At 43.5% G+C, this 27281-nt stretch overlaps 1 protein-coding gene across 1 annotated transcript; it reads right to left on the minus strand.

Moving 5' to 3' along the window:
* Positions 1 to 27189, minus strand: efnb2a (ephrin-B2a). The gene is made up of 5 exons (XM_038719706.1): positions 26344 to 27189; positions 15582 to 15865; positions 7500 to 7592; positions 5919 to 6032; positions 1 to 4020 (listed from the first exon to the last, which is right to left on the minus strand). The coding sequence occupies exons 1-5, from the start codon at positions 26454 to 26456 to the stop codon at positions 3614 to 3616; spliced, it is 1011 nt and encodes a 336-aa protein (XP_038575634.1). The 5' UTR covers positions 26457 to 27189; the 3' UTR covers positions 1 to 3613.
* Between the last annotated feature and the right edge of the window lie 92 nt (positions 27190 to 27281).

Below are 27281 nucleotides of genomic sequence, written 5' to 3' on the forward strand. Positions count from 1 at the left end.
TCCATAGGAAAAACATTTTATTGAAAAACATTTTCAGTTTGTAACAGACTGGTGGAATGTGTGTCATTTATCCTCACTTTGAACTTGTTTTAAATTTTTGAACGTTAAAACCATTTTTCACATCCTGGCCATCTCCTACTGCAAGGAAAGGGAGAATAGGGCTACAGCGACCCGGTAACCATGACATGACTAAAGAAAACCAGGGGTAGACAAACAAACAATGCAAATATAATACTGTGTTACTTTCAAACTGGACTGAAATTAAATCATAAACAGAACAACAAAAGGAAAACAGAAACTAATTCAATAAATATTTATGGTACACACTTATGGCACAAATATGCAGCAGTCAGTTTGGCAACTTTTCTCTCTTTTTTTTAAAAACCAAATTACCATGGAAACAGTGCAAAAGGGGAAGGAGTGGGAGGACACGGGCTTTCCATTGAGCGCTAGCTAAAATACATAGCAAAAAATTCAAATTTTATACAAAACATCTTACTTTAAGAGTTTATAAAAAAATGTTTTATTGGGTTCTGGTCAATATTTACATAAGCTATTTACCAAAAAAGTAGTATGCTCTGTTTTACTGAAGTGTATTCCATTTTTTCTGTACTTTTTTTTTCATTTACTTTCTAAAAAGGTGAATAAGGCTATTGTAGCAACCCAGGATCCATATACAATACAAACATTAATGTATTTACAGATTCTTACCTACAGAAGTACGGTGCAAAATTACTGAGTCAAGTGACCAAGGGCTGACCATACGAGCAAGGCATTTTACAGTAGCCTGAGGTGCTTCTCCTAGCCCCTGTGCTAAGACTCTCTCAGCATCACTACGACATTTCATAACAGGTTGAACCAAACCTGGTCAATGTTGGGAGAGTGTTAGTGGAGTGGAAGCTAAGAAAAGGACGTCAGATTCAAAGAAACTAATAAGATTGTCATATTCTGCCGCAGACAGCAACTAAACAGCCATTTCTTTGTTGTATGTGTGTGTCTTTTTTCATCTTTTCTTACATACCTGTTCAGGTGTGATATATATGCTTTTTAATGGTTTCATTTTTCACAGTTTACCTTTGTACTACGGCACATAGTTAAAACAGAAAAGGTTAAAATAAGACTAGAAATAATGCAGGAAATAAAAACTAACAGCAGGTTTGTGTGACGTACTTTGCTAGTTTTGTGTCATTTGTTTGTTGTTACATCTTTCAGTGGTTAAGAACACTTTCCATAGGTGTTTTTTTTCTCAGAATTGATTAAAAAAATAAATAAGAATTGCATATTTGCAGATTTTGTAGCCTCTTAGAGGCACAAACCTCAGATCATACAAGGCTTGGCTTTTCGGTGAAATTTGAAATGTTCTTTATGAACAAATGACGATGCTGATGATGAGCTGATACATGCTTGGAGAATGGCTTAAGTCACGATTATGATCTCAAGCCAAATATATTAATGAATGTGAAGTTACTGAAATCGAGACTTGCGTGCACACACACATGCACAGAGAACATGAAGGGTGTGTATGAGGAAAATAGGGGCACTGGGTGTTCATGGGAATTATCCTTTGGGAGATGGTACACTGAGTGAGTGTGGGAGACACAGGTACTCTGTCCTTTTGTACACCAATGTGAGCTTTTTTTGGGTCAGATAACTCCACTTTCCTCAGGGCCGGGGCCCAGGCTGCCTTCCACTGCCCTCCACTGGTTCTGCTCCCCAGGACCGACCCTGTGTCAGTGGACGAGCGCTCCTGAAAATATGGGACTCAAAGGGACCAAGAGATATCAAATAATCAAAAACCTAGATTGCATAATGTGAACTTATACCATAATATATTAACATTACTTCTTCTTCTTCTTCTTATCATTACCACCTGACAACACCTGTGCTCTATGTGTCTATCATAAATAAATTCTGCTTTTTATTTATTTTATTTTGTTCATCATTTTAATGTCCTTTTTTAAATGTACATCTACTTTGTACAAAAAAGAAGTAAATCAAAAACTCACACAATGGAAAGGCTAATGAAGACTGAAAAACAGTGACAATGTAAATCGATGTCCCTGTGCTTTTTTTGAGCAAGAATAGGAGAGCACCGGCCATGCTGATTTTGGGCCCTTAGGGCACCCTTAATCATCATTGGACCCCTAGGGGTAAACACTACAGTACCTAGAGCTGTTTCAGACAGCTATGTTAACCTCAACTAGATCTTGGCCTTCTTCTTCACCTGATGGGAAAAAATGGCAGTACGATGAATTGGATTTTTATTGCCCCTAACACTTTGTGAAAAGCCTCGGCTCTAGAGAAGTTGAGACGAGCCCTCAGAACTAAATCTGACACAGCTACTCTCCCATCTCTAGCTACAACTGTGTCTCTCTCTGACTGCTGCGAAGGGTGGAGGTACCAAAAAGGGGTTCAAAGTGCTGCTCTATGTATATGAAAGTCCTCCACTCTTCCCAAGAGCCTCTAGGGCTGACCTGACATGCACCCTATTCCTTAGTGAGAGGGTGCAAAAGTGAAAAAACCCTTCCTCCTTTTTTCACACTCTTGCCACTCCTGTTGGGTCAGCTGTGTTTGAACGTCACATACGATATGACATGTCACTAAAGGAAAAGAAAACCTCTATCTGCATTTGAATTACACCAGGATATGAAAACCAGATACAACCAAAAACGATCAGTAAATGTTGACAGTACAAACAAAAAAGTATTTTTGTTTTGTAAAACATTTCAAGTAACATCTGAAAGAAGTGATTTGCTGAAAACATATCTGGGAATGAGGAGAAATGTAATCCACATTTAAACCCAAACCCACATTGACCGGTGAGACAGTGTGTCTGTGCGTGTGGGTGAATGTGTGTATATGAGATGGTGAGCATGTGGGTGGCAGGGTGAATGGGTGATCTCTGTGAGTCAGTCAGGAAAGTCATAGAGAGGATCGGTGTGAGAATCTCTCTCCTTTTTCCTCTTTCGGCTGGTAAATCCACAGAGTCTCTCTGGCTAGTGAGCATCAAGGGAGGGCAGCCATTTTGAATGTTCTTGGTCAGCCCATATCTTACGTTACCTCTCCTCCTCACTCATTTTTTTGTTTCTTTCACTCTGTTTTTCCAAGTAGTAGTCTCTCTATAGTTGAGGCCAAAAATTCCTTCCACTCCTCTCCTGCCAGGAAACCTTCATGTTAGAACATCCGTCTGACCGTCCCATCCGAGAAAAACAAAAAACACTGTGCACCTGTCTAACTTTCTGATCAAACAACACTCCCCCAAAATCATGGCCACAGTGCACAAAACAAAACAGGGAGCAACACTGGGGGAAGATGGGGTCCTCTCTTTTTCTCAAGAGCCCCAGAGACCAGCAGCAGTGGCAGCAGTAGCCTTCTCTCCGGCCCCCCACCCATTCCATCCACACATCCGCAAACCAGACCGACAAGGTATCAGCAAAACTTTGAAAAAGAAAAAAAACTGTAATAAAACATCAGAGGAGAAGTCGACAGAGTGAGAGATAGAGAGAGAGAAAGAGCGAGAGAGTTTGCAGGTGGGCCAGCGGTGCCAGCCGGAACCAAAAACCCGCACTGCCCGGTTTGTTCTAGTTTGTCTCTTGCTTTTAAAAGTTCCACCTCAGACTTTGTAATAGATGTTGGCCGGGCTCTGAGGCGGCATCTCCTGAACTATGTAGACCGGGTGGCCGTAGTCGCCGCTGACCTTCTCATAATGCGGGCAGAAGACGCTGTCAGCAGTCCTGAGCGGGATGATGATGTCACTGGGCTCCGAGCCGTTATTGTTCCCGCCGCCTCCGCTCCGTTTGGGCGTGGCCAGGGTGCTTAGAGACAGCGTGGCTGCATGCTGCGGTGAGTGCTTGCGATGCCGCCGCCGGTACTTGAGCAGCAGCAGGACCAGCATGATGATGATGATGATGAAAATGACGCTGCCTGAAGCGATGCCAACGAAGATGGCCACCTCAGAGCCAATGACGCTGGACGACTTTCCACCGTTGTCGCTTTCATTGCCTTCTCTAGACGCTACACCTGGGAGATAGAGGGAAGCAGAAGTGAGTAAAATGAGAAAATGAGCCTTGTGTTTGCTGGCTTTGTTTCATCTAGTAGTAATTATATGTGAAAACTTGTCACTTCCATCATCAGAAAAGACCGATTGAGTTAACAAGGTCAGCTGCTCAAAACAAACTATTTTGTACCACACGCCATCCGACTGCGTCTGAAGTCAAAAGCATTCCAAATGGCCACACTTACTGGCAGAGTGAAAAGCCCACCATTACAGAGAGAGGTGAGACGTGATAATCATCCAAATGGGACAACAGCATACACTTTCCTCAAAGACGTTCATGGTGTTGCACTTGGTTGTGCACATGAAAAGTGAGTAAAGTTGTTGTGTCAAGAATAAAAAAAGAGCTTGAGAGAGAAGCTCACATCCTGGCCGATCTGTGTGAAGTGGGCTTGATTTAGGGATTGTTAAAAATGTTGTTCTAACATCAGGAAGTTGGGGGGGGGTCTCAGATGCTATCCAAAAAACACATACAACTTAGTGATCCCCTTAAAGGAAAGGAAGGGAGGTAGGAGCAGTGTGTCTTCTGAAGCCTGCCTCTAAGAGGCTTTTGTATAAAAGTCACATTCGATCGGTGGCTATTCAAATTCAGTCGGTGAAGACTGCAACCTTGAAACTAGGGCAAGCGGAGCCTGATAGGAGATACAATGGCTGGGGTAGATACAGGCAAAAGGCACTTAGATAAATTGCATTTTGAAAGACATAAAAAGTAACTTCATTTTCTAACTAACAACCCTAGAGGGTGGAACATAAGAAAGAAATATTTGATGTCATCATGAGACATCAATTATGAAAGCAAAACTGTGCTCTGAATCCCAGCGGTGAACATTCTGGTTCACGTCCAACACAGGGCCGGTGTGTTCTGTTCTCCCCGGGACAGGAGCATGTTCCCTGAGCAGGCAGGATTACTGTGTCTCCCTGTCTGCCACTGTTCTCCTGAGGGCCTCAAAGTGCTTTTGCTGTGATAGGGGAGTGGATACAGGATGGCATGCAGCCCAAAGCAAGGACCCTTTCGTTGTTTTACAAGGGGATTATGCTGCCTCAGACGCTCTGCCCATAGCACTCTGACGCCCGTATGCTCTTGCTAGCGGCTGGGATGGAGAGATTAGACATAAAAAGCATGAGAGGCCAGGAAAATGGAGAGAGCAAGGGGTTGATGTTTGCAGAGAATGGTGCCAGCGTGGATTTAACGGACAGGGTGGCAGATTTGCATGCTCGACGTTGGACAGATTTGGAAGTGAAAACAGAAAGTGTCAGGTGAGGCTGCGCCCTTAATGAACCAGGACACGGGGAGGTTTAACTTTATATAGGTCATCTTGTTTTTGTTCTTGGGCCTTTCCTGTTTCTTTTTTCTGAACACAGCTCACTGAGGAAATTGCAGGTCTGATTTTCGTCTTGGGAGATTTTTAACTGCAATATAATAGCTGAGATAAGAGTGGTCTGCACATAGGCGCACGTATGTCTGACTTGTGATTAGGTGCAGAAACAAGTGTGTGTCTGTACTAAGAACAGGTCGTTAAAAAGATGGCAGACAGTGATCAGATCATTTTCCTGAAAATGTCACTTAAGCTGCAGGTTAAGGCTGGAATGGGGCCACTCTGGAGATACCTTATAAGTCCTTGAGAGGCCAGAGATGCCTATCAGTTTTATGTGCAACATTCAATTACTGGCTGATGAATCGCTGACCTTTCTTTCCTTCACTTTCACACACACACCTCAGTGACTCTCGCAAATACACACTTACTTAGCGCTATCTGCTTTTAGATGGCCGAACAATAGTCCGCACAAATGCCAAACTGTTTCAATAAATCCTCCGCTCAATTACCACGTTCCCAGGATTTAAGCTGCAAATAGGTGATCTCACCTGGTTTCTCCAACACATCGTTAGGGTTGTAGGTTTCCTTCTGTCCATCTGTGTGCTTAGGAGAGTTTGGTACTCTAGTGGGGTTGTCTTTGGGTGAAACAGGGTCAGAGGGATCTGAAAAAAAGCAGATAAGAGGCATAGGAATGAATGGGGAATTCAGTCAGGTGGGAATTTTGTACAAAAAAACAAAAAAAGATTTGTAGGAAAATCTGAATTTTTGGAAGATACCAACTTAATTTGTCTAACCCGTTGTTTGTCTAACTCCTTGAGCCTTATACTGGCTTCAACTGAACTGTAGAATGCAATTCTGCATTGAAGGGGTACTATATGAACATTGTAAATTTTTTAATATACTATATTAATCATTAGTATTGACATTAATATAGTCAGAATTGTCTTCACAGCTAGCATGTAGGAGCAATTAGAGCGATCGTTAACTCTTCCAATGTCCATATGGGCATGTGGGTAGTACACTAAGATAGCTATCCTTTAATCGATCACTGATTATGTCATATAATCTTAAAAAGTAATTTCCTCCAAGCACCAAAAGCATCTCAAAAGAAAATTTAGAAAAATAAACTTTAAATGTTTCAACCCTAGTAATTCATCATGCAGTCAAACTCGATCAACATAAAAGCCACCCGTTTCTCTAGATATGGCTTTTCATGACCCAGATATTACTGCAATCGACCTAAAGAGTAGCCAATGGCTGTTTTCAGTTCTGCAATGGGTCCAGTATTTCTCTTGTTTCATCTAATGCTGAGCAGGCTCCAAAACACAGGCTAATTCTTTGAGCATCTGCTGTTATAATCACTAGTACTATCAAGTTCAACATCATGCTCAACAGTACTGAAACCACACTTTGTAGTGCATTTCATTGAATAAATCCACTGATTTGTACGCATCCCTTCTCAACACTGGAGCTGATTTTCAGTACTATTAAGGCACAGAACCCATTTACAGGCCTCTTCAGCATCTGTTCTTTTCTTCCTTAGAGTGCAGCAGCTTCGATTAATTCCCTGACCTTCAGCGATTCTCTGTTCTGTTCTGTTCTGTTCTCCAACCCCAGGAAATGACCACTCTGGGTGGCAGATGGGCAACTGATTTATGAACAATTATCTCTAAAAAGGGTCCTATCGGTCTGGTGTGACTGTGTGTGGGGCTTCAGATGAAGTGTGTTGAAAGCTAACTCAGGGACAGTGGGTGTGTAGGTGTCTCACATATATGGTCATAAGTCATTAGCAATATGTGTGCCTCTAACATAGATTTGCATGTGTAGTAAGCCTTCTAGTTAAAAGAGTGTATAACAGCAGATGCTTCCAGTACACACGTGCAGGCTTACGCAATTGTGTGTGTGTATGTTATGTTGCATTAGGAGTTCCGCTAGATTACATCTCCTGCACCTTCGCAGCCCCAGGTGTCATGGAGACGATCGAGCTGTATGCTGCACAGCGTCCTATAACCTTATTAGGGCATTTTCAGAGACTCACACAGTTTTGCACATTGTACGAACACTGCATTGTGGCTGCCTGCTCATGCCTGCAGGCGCTCACGACTGTAATTCAATAATACAATACTCACTTTGTCCCACTTTCATGATTATCTTCATGGACTTGGTCTTGCACACTCCCCCCTCCTGGTTGTCGATGCCCTCCATGGTGCCGTTAGATGTAGCTACAGCAGAGAGAGAGAGATGAACAAGGTTAGAATTAACTGTCGCTGCCAGCATCTGGTACAGAAAAGATGTGTTGGGGAAACTTTGTTGCCATATATGCCCTGAGCCTATCTCGGAAAAACAGCCAGTTCCCAAAGACAACAAAGGCACTGAAAGCCTTCCGCTGAGGAAGGATATGAGTCATACGCCCTTTAATAAAATCACAATTCACCCGTTCATCACCTCAGTCGCTCTGCTCCAGCGAAATATTTCACATCCCCAAAGTCAATTAGCTTGAGTAATTGTGACTGTAATATCTCTAACTGTGCTGATGGGCCTCATGAAGGAGGCAGTTAAGGGAGGTGAGGAGAGGGGAGAGACTGAGAGAGGGAAACAACGATGACTGCAATGACAGTGGCCATCTTGGCATGCCGCAGGAAATTCAGCGGCTTATCGTGCATTAGCGCTAACGACACTCCAGAGAGTGGTAGCCAGTTATTAAAGAACACACTTTTGGATTTTAAAAACCCCTTAAATGTTCAGATCTAAAAGCCAAACTTGCTGCCAGGCTTGAGGAGAAGGAGAGATCTGCTGACAACATGAAAAAATATTCAGGGACGTAAACAGGAGGGGATGGGAAATGGTTTTTAAAAATTAGGGCACTTTTCCAGAAGAGGCAGTGAAACAGAGGGAGGTGATAAATACCTCAATGGCCCTCAGATGAAAAGAGCTTAAAGGATCTAAAAACATTTAAACAGGAGAAAATAGAAGTGCACTGCTAAACACTGTTTCAGAGAGAGTAGCAGATGTTGGGAGAGGAATCTAGAGAGGCAGTGCAAGACGTCCCACATGTGACAGGAACAAAACGGGCCCTGTAAGCAGATGTTGAAAGGCCCTTTTTAAAAACAAACTGCACTTTGATAAAAGATATCTGTACTTGTGTTGAACTTGTACAGATGTTGCCCAGAGACAAAATGCAAAAGCCAAAGCAAGCTGCCCTGCCAAAGCCCAATCAGCTGGATGCTTTCAAGCCCATTAGCTGCTGCTCTGCCTCTCTGCTTTTATCTGCGCTGCCCCTGGAGGCTGCTGGGCAGAACTGCAGCTAGCTTGGATCATGAGTGAGACAGGGAACAGGGAGGAAAGGGGAGGTGGGGGTAGTCAGGCTTGTGGTCTATCAGGTCAGTAACACAGAGGCTAACGAGCTGCCAAGGCTTAACAGCTTGGCTTCCCGCCAGCACGCAGTGGCCCGCATTCACTACGACTGCCCCCACCACACTGACCCATATCCCCTCCCCTCTGCTTCCTCTCCAGCCTCTCTTCCCTCCCTTGAACAACACCCCATCATTCCCAGTTTCCCCCTCCCTAGAGCTGCCACCTTGCAGCCACGATAGCTTCTTCCCTAAAACCTTTACCCCTGAGCACACTCAGCGCACCTCCCCGTCGCCACCTCGGTGCTGTTGCACACAAAGCTATTCCATCAACTGCAAGGGAATTGAAAGGCAGGTGCTTCGGTGAGATCTCGATTGAAATAGCTTTGAAAAATTAAGCTCTGCATAGTCTGCCACTTTCTCTTTTTCCTCCTCCCAGTTGTCCCTTTTCCTTTTTTCCCCTTCCTTTCCGCCCTCCCAGCTACCATTCATTTTGATCTGAATCGCCTTGCTTTAATAAGACGGTGATGGGAGCGGACACAAAGAGCATGTTAACAAGGACTTCCTCCCTCCCTCCTTCCCACCCTCCATCTCGCCTCCTCTCTCCCCCGCCTCCTTCTCTAGCTGACCTATGGCTTTCCAGGAGAACTTAAAGCACAGTACAGACAAAGCTCCTTAAAGGCTTGTGTTCCTGTGCCAGTGTGTGTATCAGTGTACATGTACATGTGTGCGTGTGTTCATTTCATAAACCAAAACAAACATGAATTTTACAATCCTGCAGGATGTCATTAACCATCCTAAAGCTGTTTACTTTGAATGATGACGGTGTGTTATGTTTGAGGTACTTGTTTGTGCCTGAGAGGTTAGAGTTCACAAGTTGTGTATTTAGGTCTCTTCCGGCACACATATCGTCAGTTGGGGCACCTCCTTTCTTCCTTTGCCCTATTAAATCATTTAACACATTAACAACAATCTACAAAGAAGGAAAAAAAAAACTGAAAAAATCTCCTTTTAAGCTTCCAAACACTGACCTTTTTAAAACTTGCAACATTTCCTTACGGTTAAAAGAAATCATGAACCTTCAAACTGGAGTAATTTTAAACTTTGAATTCTTCTTCCCCTTTAAATGTGAAGTAAAACACACTCACTATGCCACGGCTGTAGTCCAGGCAAGCCTGACTTGGATTTAAACAGAATGTGATTGTTGAATCGGCGAAGGCTGGCTGAATGACTTGACCCTCCATGGCCAAGCCAGACAAGGCCAGGCTGGACTGACTGACAGGCTAGCTGGCTAGAGTTAACCAGCTAATCCGTAATGCCGGGGGAACACGGGGGAGTAGGGTGGGATAGACCTGGTTCATACAAGACCCTCACAAATAGATTTAGTCACAAACTACTGTTAGCATTAGAGCACCCAAACAAGACTCACAGACAGGGAGGGGGGAAAAGGGAGAGAGGTAGGGGAGAAAGATTAACTCACTACTGTGTGTGACCTTCTGCATGGACCCAGAGAGAAACAATGTGTGAGAAATAAGAAGGAAAAGGAAAAAGAAAAAGAAAAGAGACACTGGATTTCTTCATCTTGACTGTTAATTACAGAGTCTGTTTCCTTATTGCTTTCAAACTGGCGATGTGCTTCTTGGAATGAAAAAGACGAGTCCCATACACACTTGTAATCGCATGCATACAGAATGCAAAAAACAGGTTCTGCAACAGGGGAAAAGGCCAGCAGCAAAAACCATGCATCTGCTGTGACAAATTACAGCTTGAGATCAAAGTGACAGCTTGAGTGGCTCTGTAAAAAAATGTTCCAGCACACACACACACACCTTCAACCACACACAAGTCAAACATAGCCTCAACAAAATGGTAGAAGTGTGTCAAAGAAGTGTCCTCACTTTGAGTGTCTGCCTGCAACACTCTGTCTGTGTTAGAGCCACCTGTGAAATTAGCACCAGCATACAATGACCGACCACAATCCCACCCCCACATCATAAAAACACCACTAGTCACCCCACCTCCCATCCATCCTCACCCTCCTTAACTAAATTTTCTCCTGTTTATCAAATCAAGAGAGTGGAAAATCACCCTGTGTTTAACAAGACAATTGTGAGCTTCAATCCAGACAAAGAGTGTGAGCTCTTAACTCCATTTCCTGTTGTCTCCTAATGAATCTAGCAAACAGGAAGAAAAACTTCCAATACTACACATAACTGTGGTAGCATTTAGTGCTAGTTTTAGTAGAAGGTAGTAGTTTAGCTAATATAACATTCATATAGTGGTATTAGCTTTTTATAGCATTTTTGTCATTTTGATTAACTGTAAGCTAATGTTTTAGTTTAATTTGATATTAGGTAAGACAACTTAACGTTCTTTTTTTTAATGAAATCTAACATTTTTATAAATTCTTTACTTACTTCTCACTTCTGAGAAGTGAATCTGTTGTCCAGTACCAAGAGCATGCTTTGCTAAAATTGCCAAATTCCATGGATGTAATTAATACACAATGTGCTGCCGAAAGACAATGCTGGGCCTCTCATAAATAGTGGAACAGAGCAAAGGCATGGCAACAAGAGGCATCTCAGACAGACAGATTGGAAGGGAGAGGAAGTGTATTGTACACAGCGAGAGAATGAACGCATGGACAGAATGAGGATGTGTCCCAGAAAGACAGAAAGAGAAGAAGAAGAAGGCAGCTATGGTCTAAAGGCAGAGCGTAATTGCCATCCGCCAAATTGCAGCGGAGGGCGAAGCCATCATCACAGTGCTGGCTTTATGGTTTGGTTAATACCTTCACCACCGTTTGGCCTAATCGCTTGTGACAGGGGGCGCCTTCACGTTTAGGGCCCCGGTGACCCGCAGAAACAGGCCTCTTGAAATCTGGGTCACCCCAAATACCGTTTAATAACCACCTCTACCAATCACCACTGCTCTCTCTCAAAAATATATAAACATTCGAATCCATTATTTAAATCCACTTAAGTTTAATTTACGGATTAAATTCCTGCAGCAGCGATAAGTGGCTAAATTAAAATTGTTAAAAAAACACAGTTCAGCTGAGAGATGTGGCAAAAATCCATTTGTTTTTGTGTTTCTTCCCACTTAGATATTTGCCACCACACATAGTAGCATTAACTATTAATGATTAATCCTGCCACCCTTTTCATAATGTGATAATAATGCCACCACCAATAATGCTATGAACCTGGTATTGGAATGAATAAACTGAGAGTTGATTTTAAAAAGAGGAATTTTCCCCCTCAGAGCTCTCTTTAGATTCACATGACAATTGGAGCAGCAGGGAGGAGAGGGGACTGTTTTCTGTTGTGACTGAGGCAAAAGGTGATTAAAGGCTTGATGAAATTTCCCTGTGCATGTCTGCTCTGACTTTAAATTCAGCCTTGTCCTTCTTCTGCCCTCTTTAGCTCATCTCTCTCATTCTGTCTCTTGCTATGCCCCCATTCCCTTTAGCTCTATTTCTCCCCCCCCCCCCCCTCTCTCTCTCCTCCCTCCTTCTCTCCCTCTCTCGTTAGCTCTCTTTCGCTTTTGTCACTCTTTCTGCCCCCTTTCCCTCCTTGTTCATCTCTCTTTTTCTCCTCTCTCGCCTTCTCTCTATCTCTCTCGACCCCTCTCTCTCTCCCTCTTTAGCTCATGTAATCATCTAGCTCACTAGGCTCTCGGCTGCAGGCCATGCTGCCGCAAACAATCACATCAAACTTATCTGCTCTCAACTGGAGCAGCATTGTGCGCAGTCACTTTGAAAAGGCACACAGAAAGACATACACACGTACACATATGGAATGCACAAATACACAGACCATATAACACATTCTTATTCTTTTTTTCATTAGTGCACAGGAAACAGATATGACTGCGTGTCACTCTTTGCTACAGGATAGTACAGGATGAGACAGTGAAATGCTGAGGACTGATGGATCAGCAGTTCAAATCAACAGAGGTGGTTTAGAGTTGGGGGGGGGGGGGGGGGGGGGTACATAACCATCTAATCTAGGTCTAGCCTTGGCACAGTACTCAACACAAGGCAGCGCTAATCCAATTGGTTGAGACTCAGATCCGTGGCATTGATGTGGGGGCCTTGGCAATTGTGAGAAGAAATGGAGGATTAAACGCTGGTTAATTAATTACGTATCGAGTGCTCACTCCAAAAGACTAATGAAATCCTCACGGTGAACTTTCTGAGGCGGTGTCACACTCCGATGGATCTTGGACAGCACTGCTGGAGGGAAGGAGGGGGTCAGACACACACAGGCACAGATAACAAGATGGAGATCCTTTCATACGCAGTTACACAGGGCAAGAGACCTATATATTAATTCCCATATGTTAGTCTCTCGACACATAGACACACACGGTTTTGCTCACAAGCAAAGATTCACACATGGGCTCACTCCAACACTGCAAGGTAAAAACAACCATGAATCTGACTCCACTGATGCACACCTCTTGGGGGAGGGGGGGGGGTGTTTGCGCTCTACTCCTGGTGTTTACCCATGCAAAGCTGGAGATTCTCCAAGCGGAATAAAAAGGAACAGCACTAAGTACACAACATAGTGCCACAATGCAACTGCAGTGGGCTGTTAAAGCTGCAGAACAGGGGCCCGAGCTAGCCAAGAAGAGGCAATTAACAACAAAACGCGACACACTCCAATTGCGAAACAGTTCCCTCTCTCCTCTCTTTAGGCTACACATTAGCATTTTGGGTAGCTGAGAAGAGAAGCGGGATAGCGACGGTGGCAGGGGGAGAGGGGTGGAGGAGTGAAGATGTCATTGGAAAGGGAATTTGCAAAAACTGCAAAATTGGATTTTCCAACCCCTCTTTTAAAAGTTCCAAATTGAACTTTCACACTGCTCTTTCTGTTCTAAGTTGTCGACTCGACAGGCTGATGAAAAGGAGGTTTTTAGCGTGAGGCAGTGGGATATTTAAAGTTCTTGTCTGCTCAGGCAGGGATAGAGAACTACAGAGAGAGAGAGAGAGTGTGTGTGTGTGTGTGTGTGTGTGTGTGCATTATCAGTGTGTGCATGTTTGTCCTCACACATGTACTCCTACATGTACCTGCGATGGTCTATGCTGCTATAACCTGAACCTAACCCCTTCTTCTATTCTGATTCTGATCCACCACAATCCGATCATATTCAGCAGCAGGAGTGCACTGGGAGAACCAGGGTAAGTAAACACCAGCATCGGCTCATCAATAATTAACTTCAGCGTTTGGGTGGAGGGAGCCGAGGAGGACACAAGGGGAGGGGGATTGTGTCTGCGCCTCTTCATTCAGAAGCCTTTGTAGTCCTTGAGCACACACACACATATACAAACCACATCTGATGGCTCTGTGGGTGTGGCTGCTCATGTACATGCATTCTTGCACAGGTGTATTTGTGTGTTCATCCACCCAATCAGGTTGCCCTATAAACTTCATGTGTCACCAATATGTAGTGTTGTTTTGCACTGGTGTCAAGCATTTAGTCTGCTTTATTTGCGCCAACATATTTGCCATGTCTCACCTGAAGAGATCACAAAACCTGTTAAGCTCTGACACAGCAAGACATGCCCCACCATGCAAATATCCTGCAGCTATGACACATAAGTGACAGAGCAGCTACTGTTGCCTGTTTAGTTTAATACTTAAGTAGAACTGAATGATTGTGTCGGTGAACCTGTTTTTCTGAAACAGCTGCTTAACAGATATCTCTATGGGACCACAGAGTACTGTGGAGCTGACAAGAAAAATATTAATTCGCAGGAGTCGTGTACTGCAGTTTGAAGTGGGATTTATACAGTACAGTACGTTGTTACCTTGCACATTTGTATTGCAAAATTCAACTTCCTCTTTTACATTTGACTGTTTGGATAAGAAGCAGTATTTCCTGATCATCTTTCCTCCTCTCTTCACTCTCCTTTCTTCCCCTTCCTTCGACTCAGTCAGAAATATGGCCTTCCCCTACTGTGGCAGCTCACAGATGGCTGTGGCAGAGCCTCACAGATGGTTCTATCTGCGGCGCACCCCCCATCAGCACCACACAGATGGTTCAGTCCACCTCCCATGTTTCAAACCAGGGGGCCGTCTCTAAACCCCATCAGAACTTCCTCCCAGGATGGCGTTAGTACATCACAGGCAATCAGCAAAGCGGAGTGGCTACACCTGCTCCATGAGACTGGATGGTGCCAGAAAGGTGTGAGATGAGGGAGTTTCAGGTGCTGTTTCACAATCTGACAATCAGAACTACTCCTTGCTAAGTTTTCCGGCAACTTTGCATGGTTTGGCTTCAATATACTCATCTTTTTATCTGGGTCCTGCTAGAGGCTTGACTTATACAGGAAGCAAATCCCACAAGGGGAATCTTTGAAAACACTGCAGATTCCTTTGAATGGACTTTTACCAAAACTTCAAACGGGACTAAAATGTTTACTTACGTACTTATATCTGTAGGATCTCAAGGGAAAAATCATCCTTTCAATAGTCTTAATCTGTGATGTTTAAGGAATTCTCTGAGTTTTCTGCCAATGTCCATCAAAAATATCTGGGGAAGTTGTATGAACTCACTTGTGGTTTTATGTATGTAGGTGGAGAGAGCAACAGTGAATACAAAATAGACTGCAAAGTATGAGCAACTGACTGATGGTCTTGAGAGCATACCCCGAACTAATGTCAGTATAGCAATATGCTTTCTCTGTCTCACCAGACATTGATTAGAAAAAGACAAATGCACAATCACACAACAAACATGAGGTATGTCATCAACAGCTGGTTATTGAACCTTGTAGAACTGTTTAAGGCTGTTTTTCCCTTAGATTATACAAGGCCTAATTTATGGTCCCTACAGGGAGAGACATGTACTTACAGATGATGAAGTAGTCTTTCCCCCTGAAGAACTCCAGGCCCCATAGATTGGGGCTGAACTCCTGAAACTTTAGGGTGAACTTGACGTCCTGATCGGGCTTGACGCAGTTGAGGAGTGGTGTGTCGGCCTTGGTGATGGTGCAGCTCTCCAGCTGCTCCCTGGGCACCATGTACACTTTGTAATACTCCACGCCATCGCCCACTCCGCCATCTACGCGGGGGCACACAATGTCCAACTTATCCCCGATCTGGGGGTACAGTACCACGCCTTGGCCTGGCACAAATCTGAAAGGAGGTGCAGGGAGGCAGGGAACAAGGGCAGAGAAAGAAGGATGTTAGTTAGCTGCAGAAAAACTGATGATAGGTCATTCATTATGCATTTTGGATTTGAGTTTTTGCCATTGAGCCTCTCCGTATCTTGCAAAAAAAGAGAAGTCAAATTAATAATTGATTTGGTAATTACTGATTGTGTCCATTAATTTTATATGATGAGGGATAATGGTGGAAAGTGTGACGTGTGTGTGCATGCGTGCGCGTGCGCGTGCGTGGTGGAAAGTGACCCTCGTATCTGAAGATAAAATCACATAGCTTTACTTCAGCATTGTGGCAGCGATGGAAAGGGAGAATAATTAACCGGATAAATGAGAACAAGGCGGCGCGGTTCCCTTATGCGAAGGAAATGTCAGAACAGCGTTGGCATACAAAATAGAACATTTAAAAAAAAAAAAAAGCCCAGATCTGTGAGGCAAAATCACCACAACAGGAAGAGCAGCAGAAACACATAGACAGAGAGCCTGGAGGCGTTTGTCTGGGAGTGTAGTTGAATTTCCCTAAATTCTTCCCAAAAGTAAAATAATGTTGCCATTTAGTCTCCAAGTACTGAAAGCCCCTGCAGCATTCCTGTGATTGCACACGCTCTCACACACACACATTCACAGTTGGAGCTTGGGTTCCAGGTGAAACCTTGTATTTATCTGCTAAATGAATTTGCCCCATGCTTGAATACAATTTGAAATGTTAACCATGGATGCCCAGGAGGCTTTTTATGGCTTTCTGGTGCAAGTAAATAAACAGGAATGATTTGCAAATACGGGCAAATGGAAATGATGGGAATATCTAGCAGGACCGTTTAGGTTTGACATGTTGATCATTTACACTTACGGTACTGTGTGTGTGTGTGTGGGGGGGGGGGGGGGGGGGGGGGGGTCTGTGTTGTGGGTGAAGATGAAGATTAATTTCTAGCAATGAAGGACCAAAACAATGGGTATTTACCCTCATGACCAAGAGCTGAAACATTAACATTAAGATTAAGGGGTATCAGGTGCTGTTTCACAATTAAGCGATTAGTCAGTTGACAGAACATTTGAAACTATTTTGATTATCGAGTATTTTCCAAGCACAAATATCAAATATTTCCAAGTTGCACTCAACTGGGAGTGTTTGCTGCTTTTCTTTGTTTTATGTAATAGTAAACTGAAAAAAAAAATGTGCAGACTACAAAAGTAATGCATAGTTGTAGTCATTGTTCATTGGTTCAAAACCAATATTACATTTACAATTCACATTAGAGAAGATGGAACTAGCAATTGTTTGACATTATAATTTTTTTGTTATTAATAAATGATCAACATTATCAATAAGCTTCTGATTAGTTGGCTCTTGTTTCTCCTTTCCTGTTTGTCTTTCCCTCACAAACCTGCCTCCATCCATTCCTTAAAAAACATCATATATACAAATGTCTTTACGTGAGGGAAGGCCCAGCATCAAGTGTCCTTTGACCACTTTTCCTTGAATAAAGTGTAGAAGAGCCTGAGATTGGCATATCACAAGAGCAATGAGACTGAAAACACTGCACTCTTCTGCTCTCCCAGTGAGGACTGAACACCAGCGTAAGCCTTTAACTGTTTTTTTTCTGACTACAAAGGCAGCCACCGCAGGGCAGCAGGGGAGCCTTCACACAGGAGACCGTTGGCAAGGCACAGTCGATTCATAATTAACAAAGAAAAAAATTAAATAGTGTGTGTGTGTGGGGGGGGGGGGGGATTCAACGCATATTCAGTTTTATATATATAAGCATACTGGCTGCTGGTTTGCAGAGAAACATTTTTTCTCACCCTATTTCTGTCTTTCAAGCATACAGATACAGACACATACATTATTTCTCCTTCCCTCTGCGACATGCACCATCTTCGTCGCTTCTGGCGTGAGCATGAGCACACGCACAAGCTCACACACGAGCATGCAAAGGCTAACTAGGCCGAGCGAATATTTCTTCTGCCTCCTGGGGACACACTCAGCGGTGGTACAGTGTGTCCAGTGACGGACATGGGAAGAGAGAGAGAGAGAGAGGAAGGGTATGTATGTCTATGCATTGCCATCTGGCATCATTGTATCATCTGTGTGTGTGTGTGTGTGTGGCTGGAGGAGGGGGTGGGGGTGGGGGGTCAGCACAGAGAGAGAGAGAGAGAGGAAAGGTCCTTAGAAAAGCCTAGGGGGCTTCACTTCTACACAAATACTGCGGAGCTGTATGTGTATGCATTAACCTTGTGTGTATGTGTGAGCATTCATCCATGCATGCAAGTGGGCATGTGTGTTTATACAGGGGTGCTTGTGTGTGTGTGTGTGTGTGTGTGTGTGTGTGCGCGCGTTAGTTTGTATGTAGCGTAGCTCATGGTAGCCATTACTTTTCTAAAGAGGTTGATCTAGAAGTGCTTTAGTGCTCTGCTTGCAAAATGACAACACAAAGAGGTGAACAGCAGTTCTCCATCCTACAGCTCCACGTCCTTCTCACCTTCTCCCATCATGCTCAGCTAGTCAGGAATTGGTTGATGACTTTGTATATTTTGGTCCTTATGCCCTCTAAACATCGATACCAGTATCATGTCTGTGCGTTAAGTTTGAAGCTAAAGTCAGCTAACTGAAGTCAGCTAACTGAAGTCATTTAGCCCGGCTCTGTCTAAAGTAAGAAAATGCACCTGCAATTTCAAACAATTCTAAACCGGACTAAATAAAATATATTATCTTGTTTGTTTCCCCGTACAAACACGGAAATGTATAAATGTATGTATTTTTGATGTTAGAGGCTGTTAGCTGAGTAGTACTCGATTAACTGTTTTCCATAAAGAAATTATTTTTACACATAATTCCCTAAAACCATAATTTGTTGTTTTTTATATTTCTGATCATGTACAAATAATAAACATATATAAAACAGCTTTAGAAGTATTGACCTAATTCTAACCCTAACTAAGTGTAGTATTAAAAAAAGCACACACAGGCATATGCCTTTCAGCTTTTTTCTGATAACAAATTTCATCAACACACTGACAATACTATCAACCAGGGCGTCGAAACTCGTGCCCTGCTAGCATGAATGCTATCTCTACCGGAATTGGGTGACTACCAGGAGATCAAACATGACTAAACCTACACAGGGAGAGCTGCATAACCCACACAAGCACACACACAGATATGGAAGAGCTAAAGGAAACATCGTCCTTACATTTCCTCATCTCTTTCTGTCACTGTTGCTCTCACATATAAACAAGGTTTTGTATTCTGTGTGTTTCTCCTGACAGAAAAGGATATACAATGTCATAATGGCTATATCCTGTTCTGTCACTGTCTTTACAAAAAAGAGATCTGCCTTTGCCAGGGGCAAAAATATAAGACAAACACACCATCCTCTCTATTACACTCTTGTATTTTAGCCAGCTGGTTTACAGCACAGTGCTGTATAATGAAACCATTCAATAAATGCTGACAAAGAAGAATAAAACTGTTTGAATGTGGGTTTGAAGATAAGCTGCCAAATGGCTGATTAATGGCAAATATGATGCTATTCTTGATTGTCTCTTAGAAAAAAACACAAAAGGAGGGAAAAGGAACAGGGAAGAGGTACAGACAGAGAGTTGGACAATCATTCATTTGTTCTACATCTCCCTCCTGCGCTCTGTCCTCCCCTGCCTGTGTTTTGCGATGGGTAAATGTGTATGTCGGATACCAGACACCTGGCCCAATAGCAGCACCAAGTACACAAGGTCACACACACAAACTGAGGAGTCTGAGGTAGCCACTGCCTAGATAGCAAGAATAAATAAAGGAGGGGAGGGGCAGAAAACAAACAAAAGCTTGCCCCACCATCTCATGATTGTAAATGCATTTGACCCCCACCCTCTACTGGCCCCCCACCCTGCTTTAAGGCACACTTGGCCCTTCACCCCTCCTGTTTCCCAGCCCTCCTCCTCAACTCTTCCTCAAACTAAAAAACCCTTCTTTAGTGAGCCTGCCCCCACCATAAATATTCCTGAACCAAAGAGCTGAGAGCATTTTATCACAGAGGACTGGAGACTGTATTAAAAGCGTTTAAAGCCTGTTCAATCCGAATGTGGGGTAATGTAAAGGCATACAGAAACACATACTTTTGAGCATGTCAAGTGGCATGAATATGAGTTCCATTCATTTTCTCAGACTCATTTTAACAGTATTGATTGCATAATTAAATACAGTTATCCTTTTAAATCCTACGGGACTCTAGCAGTATGTAGGACCTTTATGGACTGCCGCTAGTAATGTGGAAAATTACATGAATATGAAAATGTATTTCATATATTGATTGATAAGTCTTCTATTTTTATGTCTTAAAAATATTACATGGCAGAGTATACTGAAACCTTACAAAACATAACATCTCACTACTTTCAAAGCAGTCCAACAATATCATAAATTTTTCAAAACCAAAAGTCCAAATTCATCACAAGGGTCTCACAATTAAAACTAGTCAATTAGTTGAGAGATTATTGAAATTTACATATCTGCTGACATGGATATTATTTTGTTGTAAGAAAGCTTTAAACTTAATGTTAGTTGTACTTCAGCTTAACATTCAAACAGTTGATTAATCAATTAGTTGATCAAATACATTTGAACATACATCAAGTAATTTATCAAGCAAAAATGCAAACTACATTGCTGGTTTTGAAAAATAATCTGCTATAGATAATATAATATTAATTCAATAAAAATCATTGTGAATTGACTGTATTCCTCTGATGTTTTCCAGTTTTCTTTAATGTCACACACCATTTGTCCTCCTCACAATGACGGCAACACACGTTCAAATAGTGTAACCCTGAGAAGGAAAGGAAGCATCAGAGAGACAGCACTCCTCTTCTTCATCCTTCTCTCATCACTGTTTACCCCCCCCCATGCAAACACGCCAACTGCTCTGACAAAGCCAGGAGCAGAGCTAACAGAGAAGCTGAACGGAGCTGTCGGTTCTATCAGCCGGCCTCATTTCTCTCATCTCTAACCACACTGTCAGGCCATTTGGTGGGAAGGTGAGAACAGCCACAGGTGTCTGAACTCTCTCCACACAATCTCCATGTTCTCAGAGTTAGATTAAAAAAATACTTGTATACTATACTATAATACTGAGAAGATTTTTATAATGAATCAGTAAAATCAGACAGCAGCAATTTACTAATTTACTAAGAGCCCTCACAGCATTTCTTGGAAAAGGATTTTAAAGCAAAGATTCTGCCTGTAATTGCTCTTTAGTGGACATACTTGTCTTCCTTTGTGATAGTTGTAACATGAGTTGTACATTTTAGGTTGAGGGTACGTTTCTAACCAAGTGAAAGTGAAATTAAAAGGCTGTCTCTTCCCCAAATGTGACAAACCCTGGTGATCCAGACACACAGATGGGTGATTCCTGGGGACTTGAAAGTAAATTTGCTGGGTGACATCTGTTTTTCTCGTTTATCTACCAACTACCTTTCCCCGCTTTTAAGTTTGGTATCTTTTTTAGTGTGAGTGTGTGTGTCTGTGTTGAGGGGTTTAGGGAGGAGAGAGGAAATGTTTGGGGCAAAAGGAGCAAAAGGAAAAAGCGGGGAGGTGGACTGCAGACCTACTTCCTGAGGTCGCCAGTAAAAAAACAACCAAAGTGAGATCTCTCATGTGTAAACCCTTCTGCCTTCTCTTTCTCTCTGGATGTTTTTCCCTGTGTCCCCCTTTGACTGCACATCTCCATATAACCCCCCCCCGTCTCTCTGTCAGACTTTCTATTTAAACCACTGGATTGTTGGATTTGTGTGTGACAAAACAGAGCCACGGTGGCCTCCCTGGTGTAATCCCCGTCCGAATCTCCCCTCCAAACTCTTCCTGTGGCCCTGAAGTTATGAGAAAACAAAGTGAAATGAGGGGATGGTGAATATTTACTGCAGATCAAGAGCAACTGTTTGACTCTGGATCCCAGCTGCAATGCAAGGATTCATTAAGGCGGCAGACAAAGAGGCCAAGCCGGGGCATAGTGAGGGTTAATCCACCCACAATTCTTTGCAGTGCCCCAGCTTTCTGCCTCTGTCGTCCGAGGGGACAGAGGTCTTTACGCCGACTGTCACCCTATCCCCCCTCATCCTCTCTCCAGTTCTGTCTGCACTCTGAGCCTTCGGCCCTACCTTTCATCCAGTAATCCAGGCCTATGGGATCTGAGAAGGCCTAGACATAATTACCCTCCTCGCCCCAAGGGGCACCGATGCTTTCTTCTCTACATCTCTGTTTCATTTCATACACTTTTTTCCTATTCTTTCGCTCCCTGTTCTTTCATTAAACAATCTTAATCATCAACTTTTCTCTTGGCAGTAGTCGTAAAAAGGTACGTCAACCTCTGCAGCCCCAGCAGTGTGAACTCTGCGTTAAACATGGCAGGATTTCACTTTCCCTTCTTCCATTTTTCCCTCACTTCCACTGCCGGTTGATGTAGCTAAATTAAAACAACTGATCTTTCTCTCTCTCAACTCCAGAAAGAAAGGGAAGAAAAGAAAAAAGGCAAAATTAGAGTCACTGCAGGGGTTTGGTAGGAGGGATAGTTGGAGGAAGAGGGAGGGCATCATAATGACATTCCGCACAAGGCCTCGTCAGTCATTCATGATGGACCTGCATCTCTATGCCCCCCGCCTCCCCTTTCTCTAGCCCCCCCTATATTCACAAAAGGACCCACAGAGGTGCCCCTGTCACTGCCCGGTCACAAAGGGCCTTTGGGCTTCTATGTAATCTCTTAATGAACTGCAGTGGAAGAGAGAGAGCGCTCCTTTTACATAAACCATGTAAAGCAGGCTTCCCTTTTGTTTCTCCCTCCCAACTACAAAATGGATTACCACAAGGAGGAGGTGTGTGTGGTGTGATGTGATGTGTCTATGTGTGTGCATGTTGGGGGAGGAGGAGGAGGGATGGTGGGGTCATTCTCTTGTTTTTTTTTCTTAGGAGGTTCATGCATAAGGGCAGTAAAGTAGTAAAGCGCAAACAACAATGAGATTTAATCGACACAGCCGAGGGCTCTGTGGAGGGATTTTTTTTAAACGCACACACACTCAGTATACATACACACACAGAGGGTGAGAGAGAGAGAGAACCTAGCTATTTCTTTATCCTCTCCCCCGGCCTACACACACAAAGGCATTAGACTGGCCCGCGGCCTTCACATTTCTAACATTCATCCTTCCTTGAATAGTCAAAGAGGAGGATTCACACAAACTAAAAGACAGACACGGAGGCAGGGACAACTTGGGCTGTTGAGCATATTGGTGACCTGCTGAATAAAGATATTCACACTTTGGGGTTCTCTGTTACACAGAAGAAATAACTGACACCCTGGCATGAAGACTTTCAACAAGCTGTGTAAAGGCATAACAAAAGTCCGAGTGTCATGTATTCAGCCAAAACTTATCAGACATTAGCTGTGAAAAATAGAGGTACATCTTCCATCCGGATCTCAAATATTAGAAAATCTACTAATTTGTCTGCTCTTCCTCATGAACAGCTCCTCCTTGGTAGAGAGTAATAAATAGAATGGATAAGTAAAAAAAGATTTCAGCTGAAGTCAGAGTGCATGAGTTCCTGTGAGAGTTGAGATTTATTCCAGCCCCAGAACTTGAACTACAAACCGCAGTTATTGTCCTCGCTGTGCTCCAAATAGAAGCCCCTCTTAAACGGGATATTTACTTTAAAAGAAAGAGGTGTCAGTCACACAATGATATCACTCTGGCCTTTTACCTCTGAACTCCTCACCCAGACAGAACGCAAAGAATGCGCACATGCACACGCTAATTCCGCGGAATGCCCGCTGGATTTGTGGCAGCCCAAGGCCTTTACTTAATTTCTTTGTTTTTTCCTCCTTTTCAAAATCAAAACTGATGGCCAAGTGAAATGTCACACTAATTTGCGAGCGCTGCAGTTCCAAAATGGAGGAGGTTTCATGTTCTGGCTCTATGGGAAAGAAATTTTAACAGCACAAAATGATTTGTTGGGCGATCCATATTTAGAAAGAAAGCTTTGCCAAAAATCAAACTGAAGTGTGTCATACCACGATATTTTAAAATATATAGTTAGCAGTGTTACTATTTGCTGTGATCTGCCACTTTGAAATGGCTTCAGACTAAAATCTATGTGCACATCACAATCAAGCAAATGTATACTGCTACAGACATTTTCGGGGTGTTTTGTCATCACCATCTACAACCGAGGCCAAAAGGTCCTCTAATGGCACTAGCCTATGTGCTGGCCTAAACCTACATACTCACTGTATCACGGCTTTATATCGGACACACAGCACAGTGCCATTTGGGCTGGAATATAGGTGTGCAAAGGGCAACCTTAACCGATATGAACCTTTAAAATGCGTTTTTAATGATGTTCTGTCTTAAAATGAGGTACAAGTTAGTGCGTCATTCGGTGCACAGTCTAGATTCAAACGCGCTGGGACACAGATGGCCCTGGCAGTCAAGAGGCTAGAAGGCCGATGGTGTTGCATGTCCCAATCACAGCTCTGTCCCAAAGACGACGCTGCAAATCCTCTGTCTACCTATACTGAAATAAATGGCATAACAGATACACCAGGCCCGAGTGCGCACGGTTACGCGCACCACAGTTAATGCACATTTCAAGCAGTTATAAGCCAGGCAACAATAGACACCTGTTAGACCATCATAACGTCTCCATTGTGTGTATTTCACTGAGGAAAAACAGGAGATGGAGAGGAGCTTTCTGGCTGTGTCAGAGCCAAAATCTGAATTATTGAGCGAGCCGGAGTTTGGCGTGACGAAACGGCCACAAAGAGGGGCGCCCCCCACCGGGCTGAGACCAGGGGTGTAGAGGAGGAGAAAGACACCGTTTTTATTTGCAGAAAAGAGTTTAACCGCCTTTCATGTCCTGTAGGAATATTTAGGAGGCAAATGGAGGGTGCAGATTATTTTGGAGAGTTAAATGTAATTTCCAAACAGGCAGGAAAAAGAGAATTTAGGTCTAATTGGGCCCGTGTTCGTCACATTTCCTAATTATCACAAACCGTAGGTCTTAGCTAATGCACTATTTTTAAACATAAATACAACTGTATGGGACATGCAGAAATGGCACATCCGAACGCACTCAGTGCCACATTTGTGACGTTTCTTTTCCACTCAGGCTTAAGACAAGAGCAAGAAATTGCTGTAAGTAGCGAGCGGCGGGTTGGAGGCGCACAACGGCCAATTAAAAGTTTTTGTCTCATATTTATAATCTGCCCTAAAATCTGGCTCATTTTTCAGTTAATTATTTAATTCTTTCCACACAAAGTGTTGGAAGCCGCAACATAGCATTTAAGGCCCAGTGGAGCGTCCCACCAGCTCCATGAAGCCTCCGCCTCGTCATGTTTAGCGCAACAAAGATTTCTCTTCATCAGCTCTCTTTATTATTATCTTCATCATGGGGGACACAAATAACATCCAATATTTGATCCTGTGGAAACACAAGTCCAAGGGAATAAACGGACCTGCTAATGAGCTCAATACAGCTTCAACTGTCTGTTATTTTAACTGATTCGGACCTGCTAGTCAGATATTAATTACAATCCGCCTGGTCGAAGTTAGTATTGACCGAGCAAGCGAGGCATAAAGTTACCTTCAAAATACTTCGAAAAGCCAGCGCACAACCAAAATGAGCCACATATCTTACTAAATCCGCAGAAATATGCCAATAAACAACACATAATAGATGAATCACACAATCTACCGAGCTGCTTCCTTCTGAGGCGAGTTTGAGCTGTTGAATGGTATAATAACGTACGGCCGCGCGGGCCTCGCCGTCCACTGTGCGTAAATATTTCCCAACTGCAAGAAGACACAAACATTAAATCTATCAGTTAAACAGTTAAGCAACGAGCAGAGCTAAATACAGCTTTCTTCATCTTGACAGGTGTTTTGGATGATGGCTTTATCATTTTAGGCTTATTTTACTGCGCGGTTTACCCCGGTACTTCTCAGTCATAAACACCCAAACTCAGTACAAAAATTGTGGCAGCTGAGCTACAAAGCAGGTAGAGGTTGGTTTAGGAGTTTTGCTCATCATTAAGGTTCTCTTGGAAACTCGGCATACGGATGACCAGCTACAATGTGTGCATTTTGACAAAATGTTACTTTCCAAACGCGATTCCAACAGATCGCCACAGCGTGCTGTCGCGGAAAGGTACTGTGAGAATAACAGGCAAAAATAAATTATATTTTTAAATCACGCTACTCCGAGAGCTCTTTGTTCCGCTCAACAAATGTTGAATGAACGAGGTGTTTCTGAAAAACTACTTAACTCCTATTATTTTTATGCATGGAGTAGCCTACGGGCGGCAGGCAAGACAACACTAAATGGACTGATTTTTCCACGGAGTCTGGCATGGAATCGCCTCCACACGGGAGAGCGCACGGCACTACGGGGCCAGTAATCAGCGCGGCACTTACTTGGTATTTGTTGTGTTCCAGTAGATGGACTCCAGGATGAGCGCCCGGCACAAGTCCACTTTGAAGGCAATAAACAAAACTCCAAAATAATATCTCCACATCGAGTCCCCCATGGTTAGCCTGCGCTCCTCCGAGTGGGTGCACAATCCTTATCAAAATAACCAAATATGTCCACAAAAAATAAATCAGAGGACAAGCGCTCCAGAAAGGGCTGCCCGCTACAATTTCTTCACCTTATATCCCGATCCAGTGAGGATGCGCACGGACCACAAACCCCGATCAAACGTACTAGAGCATCTCCAGATGAGAGACCCGCTCCAAAACACCAAAGGCGCACGGCAGTAGTTCATTCAGCAGACAGTGCGTTAATATTCTCCCCTACTCAAAACGCAGACTTCCACCCACTGTAATACATCTCCCAGAGAGAAAAAGTGGTGGTGTCCGCTGTGGACCGGGCGGCAGATGGAAATCAATACAAATATAAATCCCCCTGTGTTATAGTCCAGCAACGCACGCCAAAATCCAGAGCAGCAGCAGAGAAAAGGAGAACGAAGGCTGGTGGTGAAATGGTGATATTCTCCTTTCAGCTGAAGCTGGTGGTGAGCAACAAACTGGGGGTGACAGCAGCAGAAAAATGAGAAGGGCGAGACAATGAGGTCGGATGGTCAAAATTAAGAAAATGATCAAAAATGAGAATAAAAGAAATCAAAGGAGCTGGAATGGAAGTTCTCATACTAGAGGTCCCCAAAACAAGCGCTGCAGCTAATTCCTGCAGATCCGTCCCGAACGCCCGCAGACAGCGCAGGGATGATGCCTCAGTGCTGCTCCGAAACCTGGATGGAAAGTAACTGCAAGGGACCGCGACTGGGAATATTTGGTGGAGCTGGTTTTGCCCAGGCCCCACCCCCCGCCGACGCTGATTGGTCCCTCGGCGGGGA

The sequence above is a fragment of the Micropterus salmoides genome, unplaced genomic scaffold, assembly GCF_014851395.1.
Source record: "Micropterus salmoides isolate LMB-PRFRI ecotype aquatic unplaced genomic scaffold, ASM1485139v1 Ms_hic_scaffold_15, whole genome shotgun sequence".
Lineage (NCBI taxonomy): Eukaryota > Metazoa > Chordata > Actinopteri > Centrarchiformes > Centrarchidae > Micropterus > Micropterus salmoides.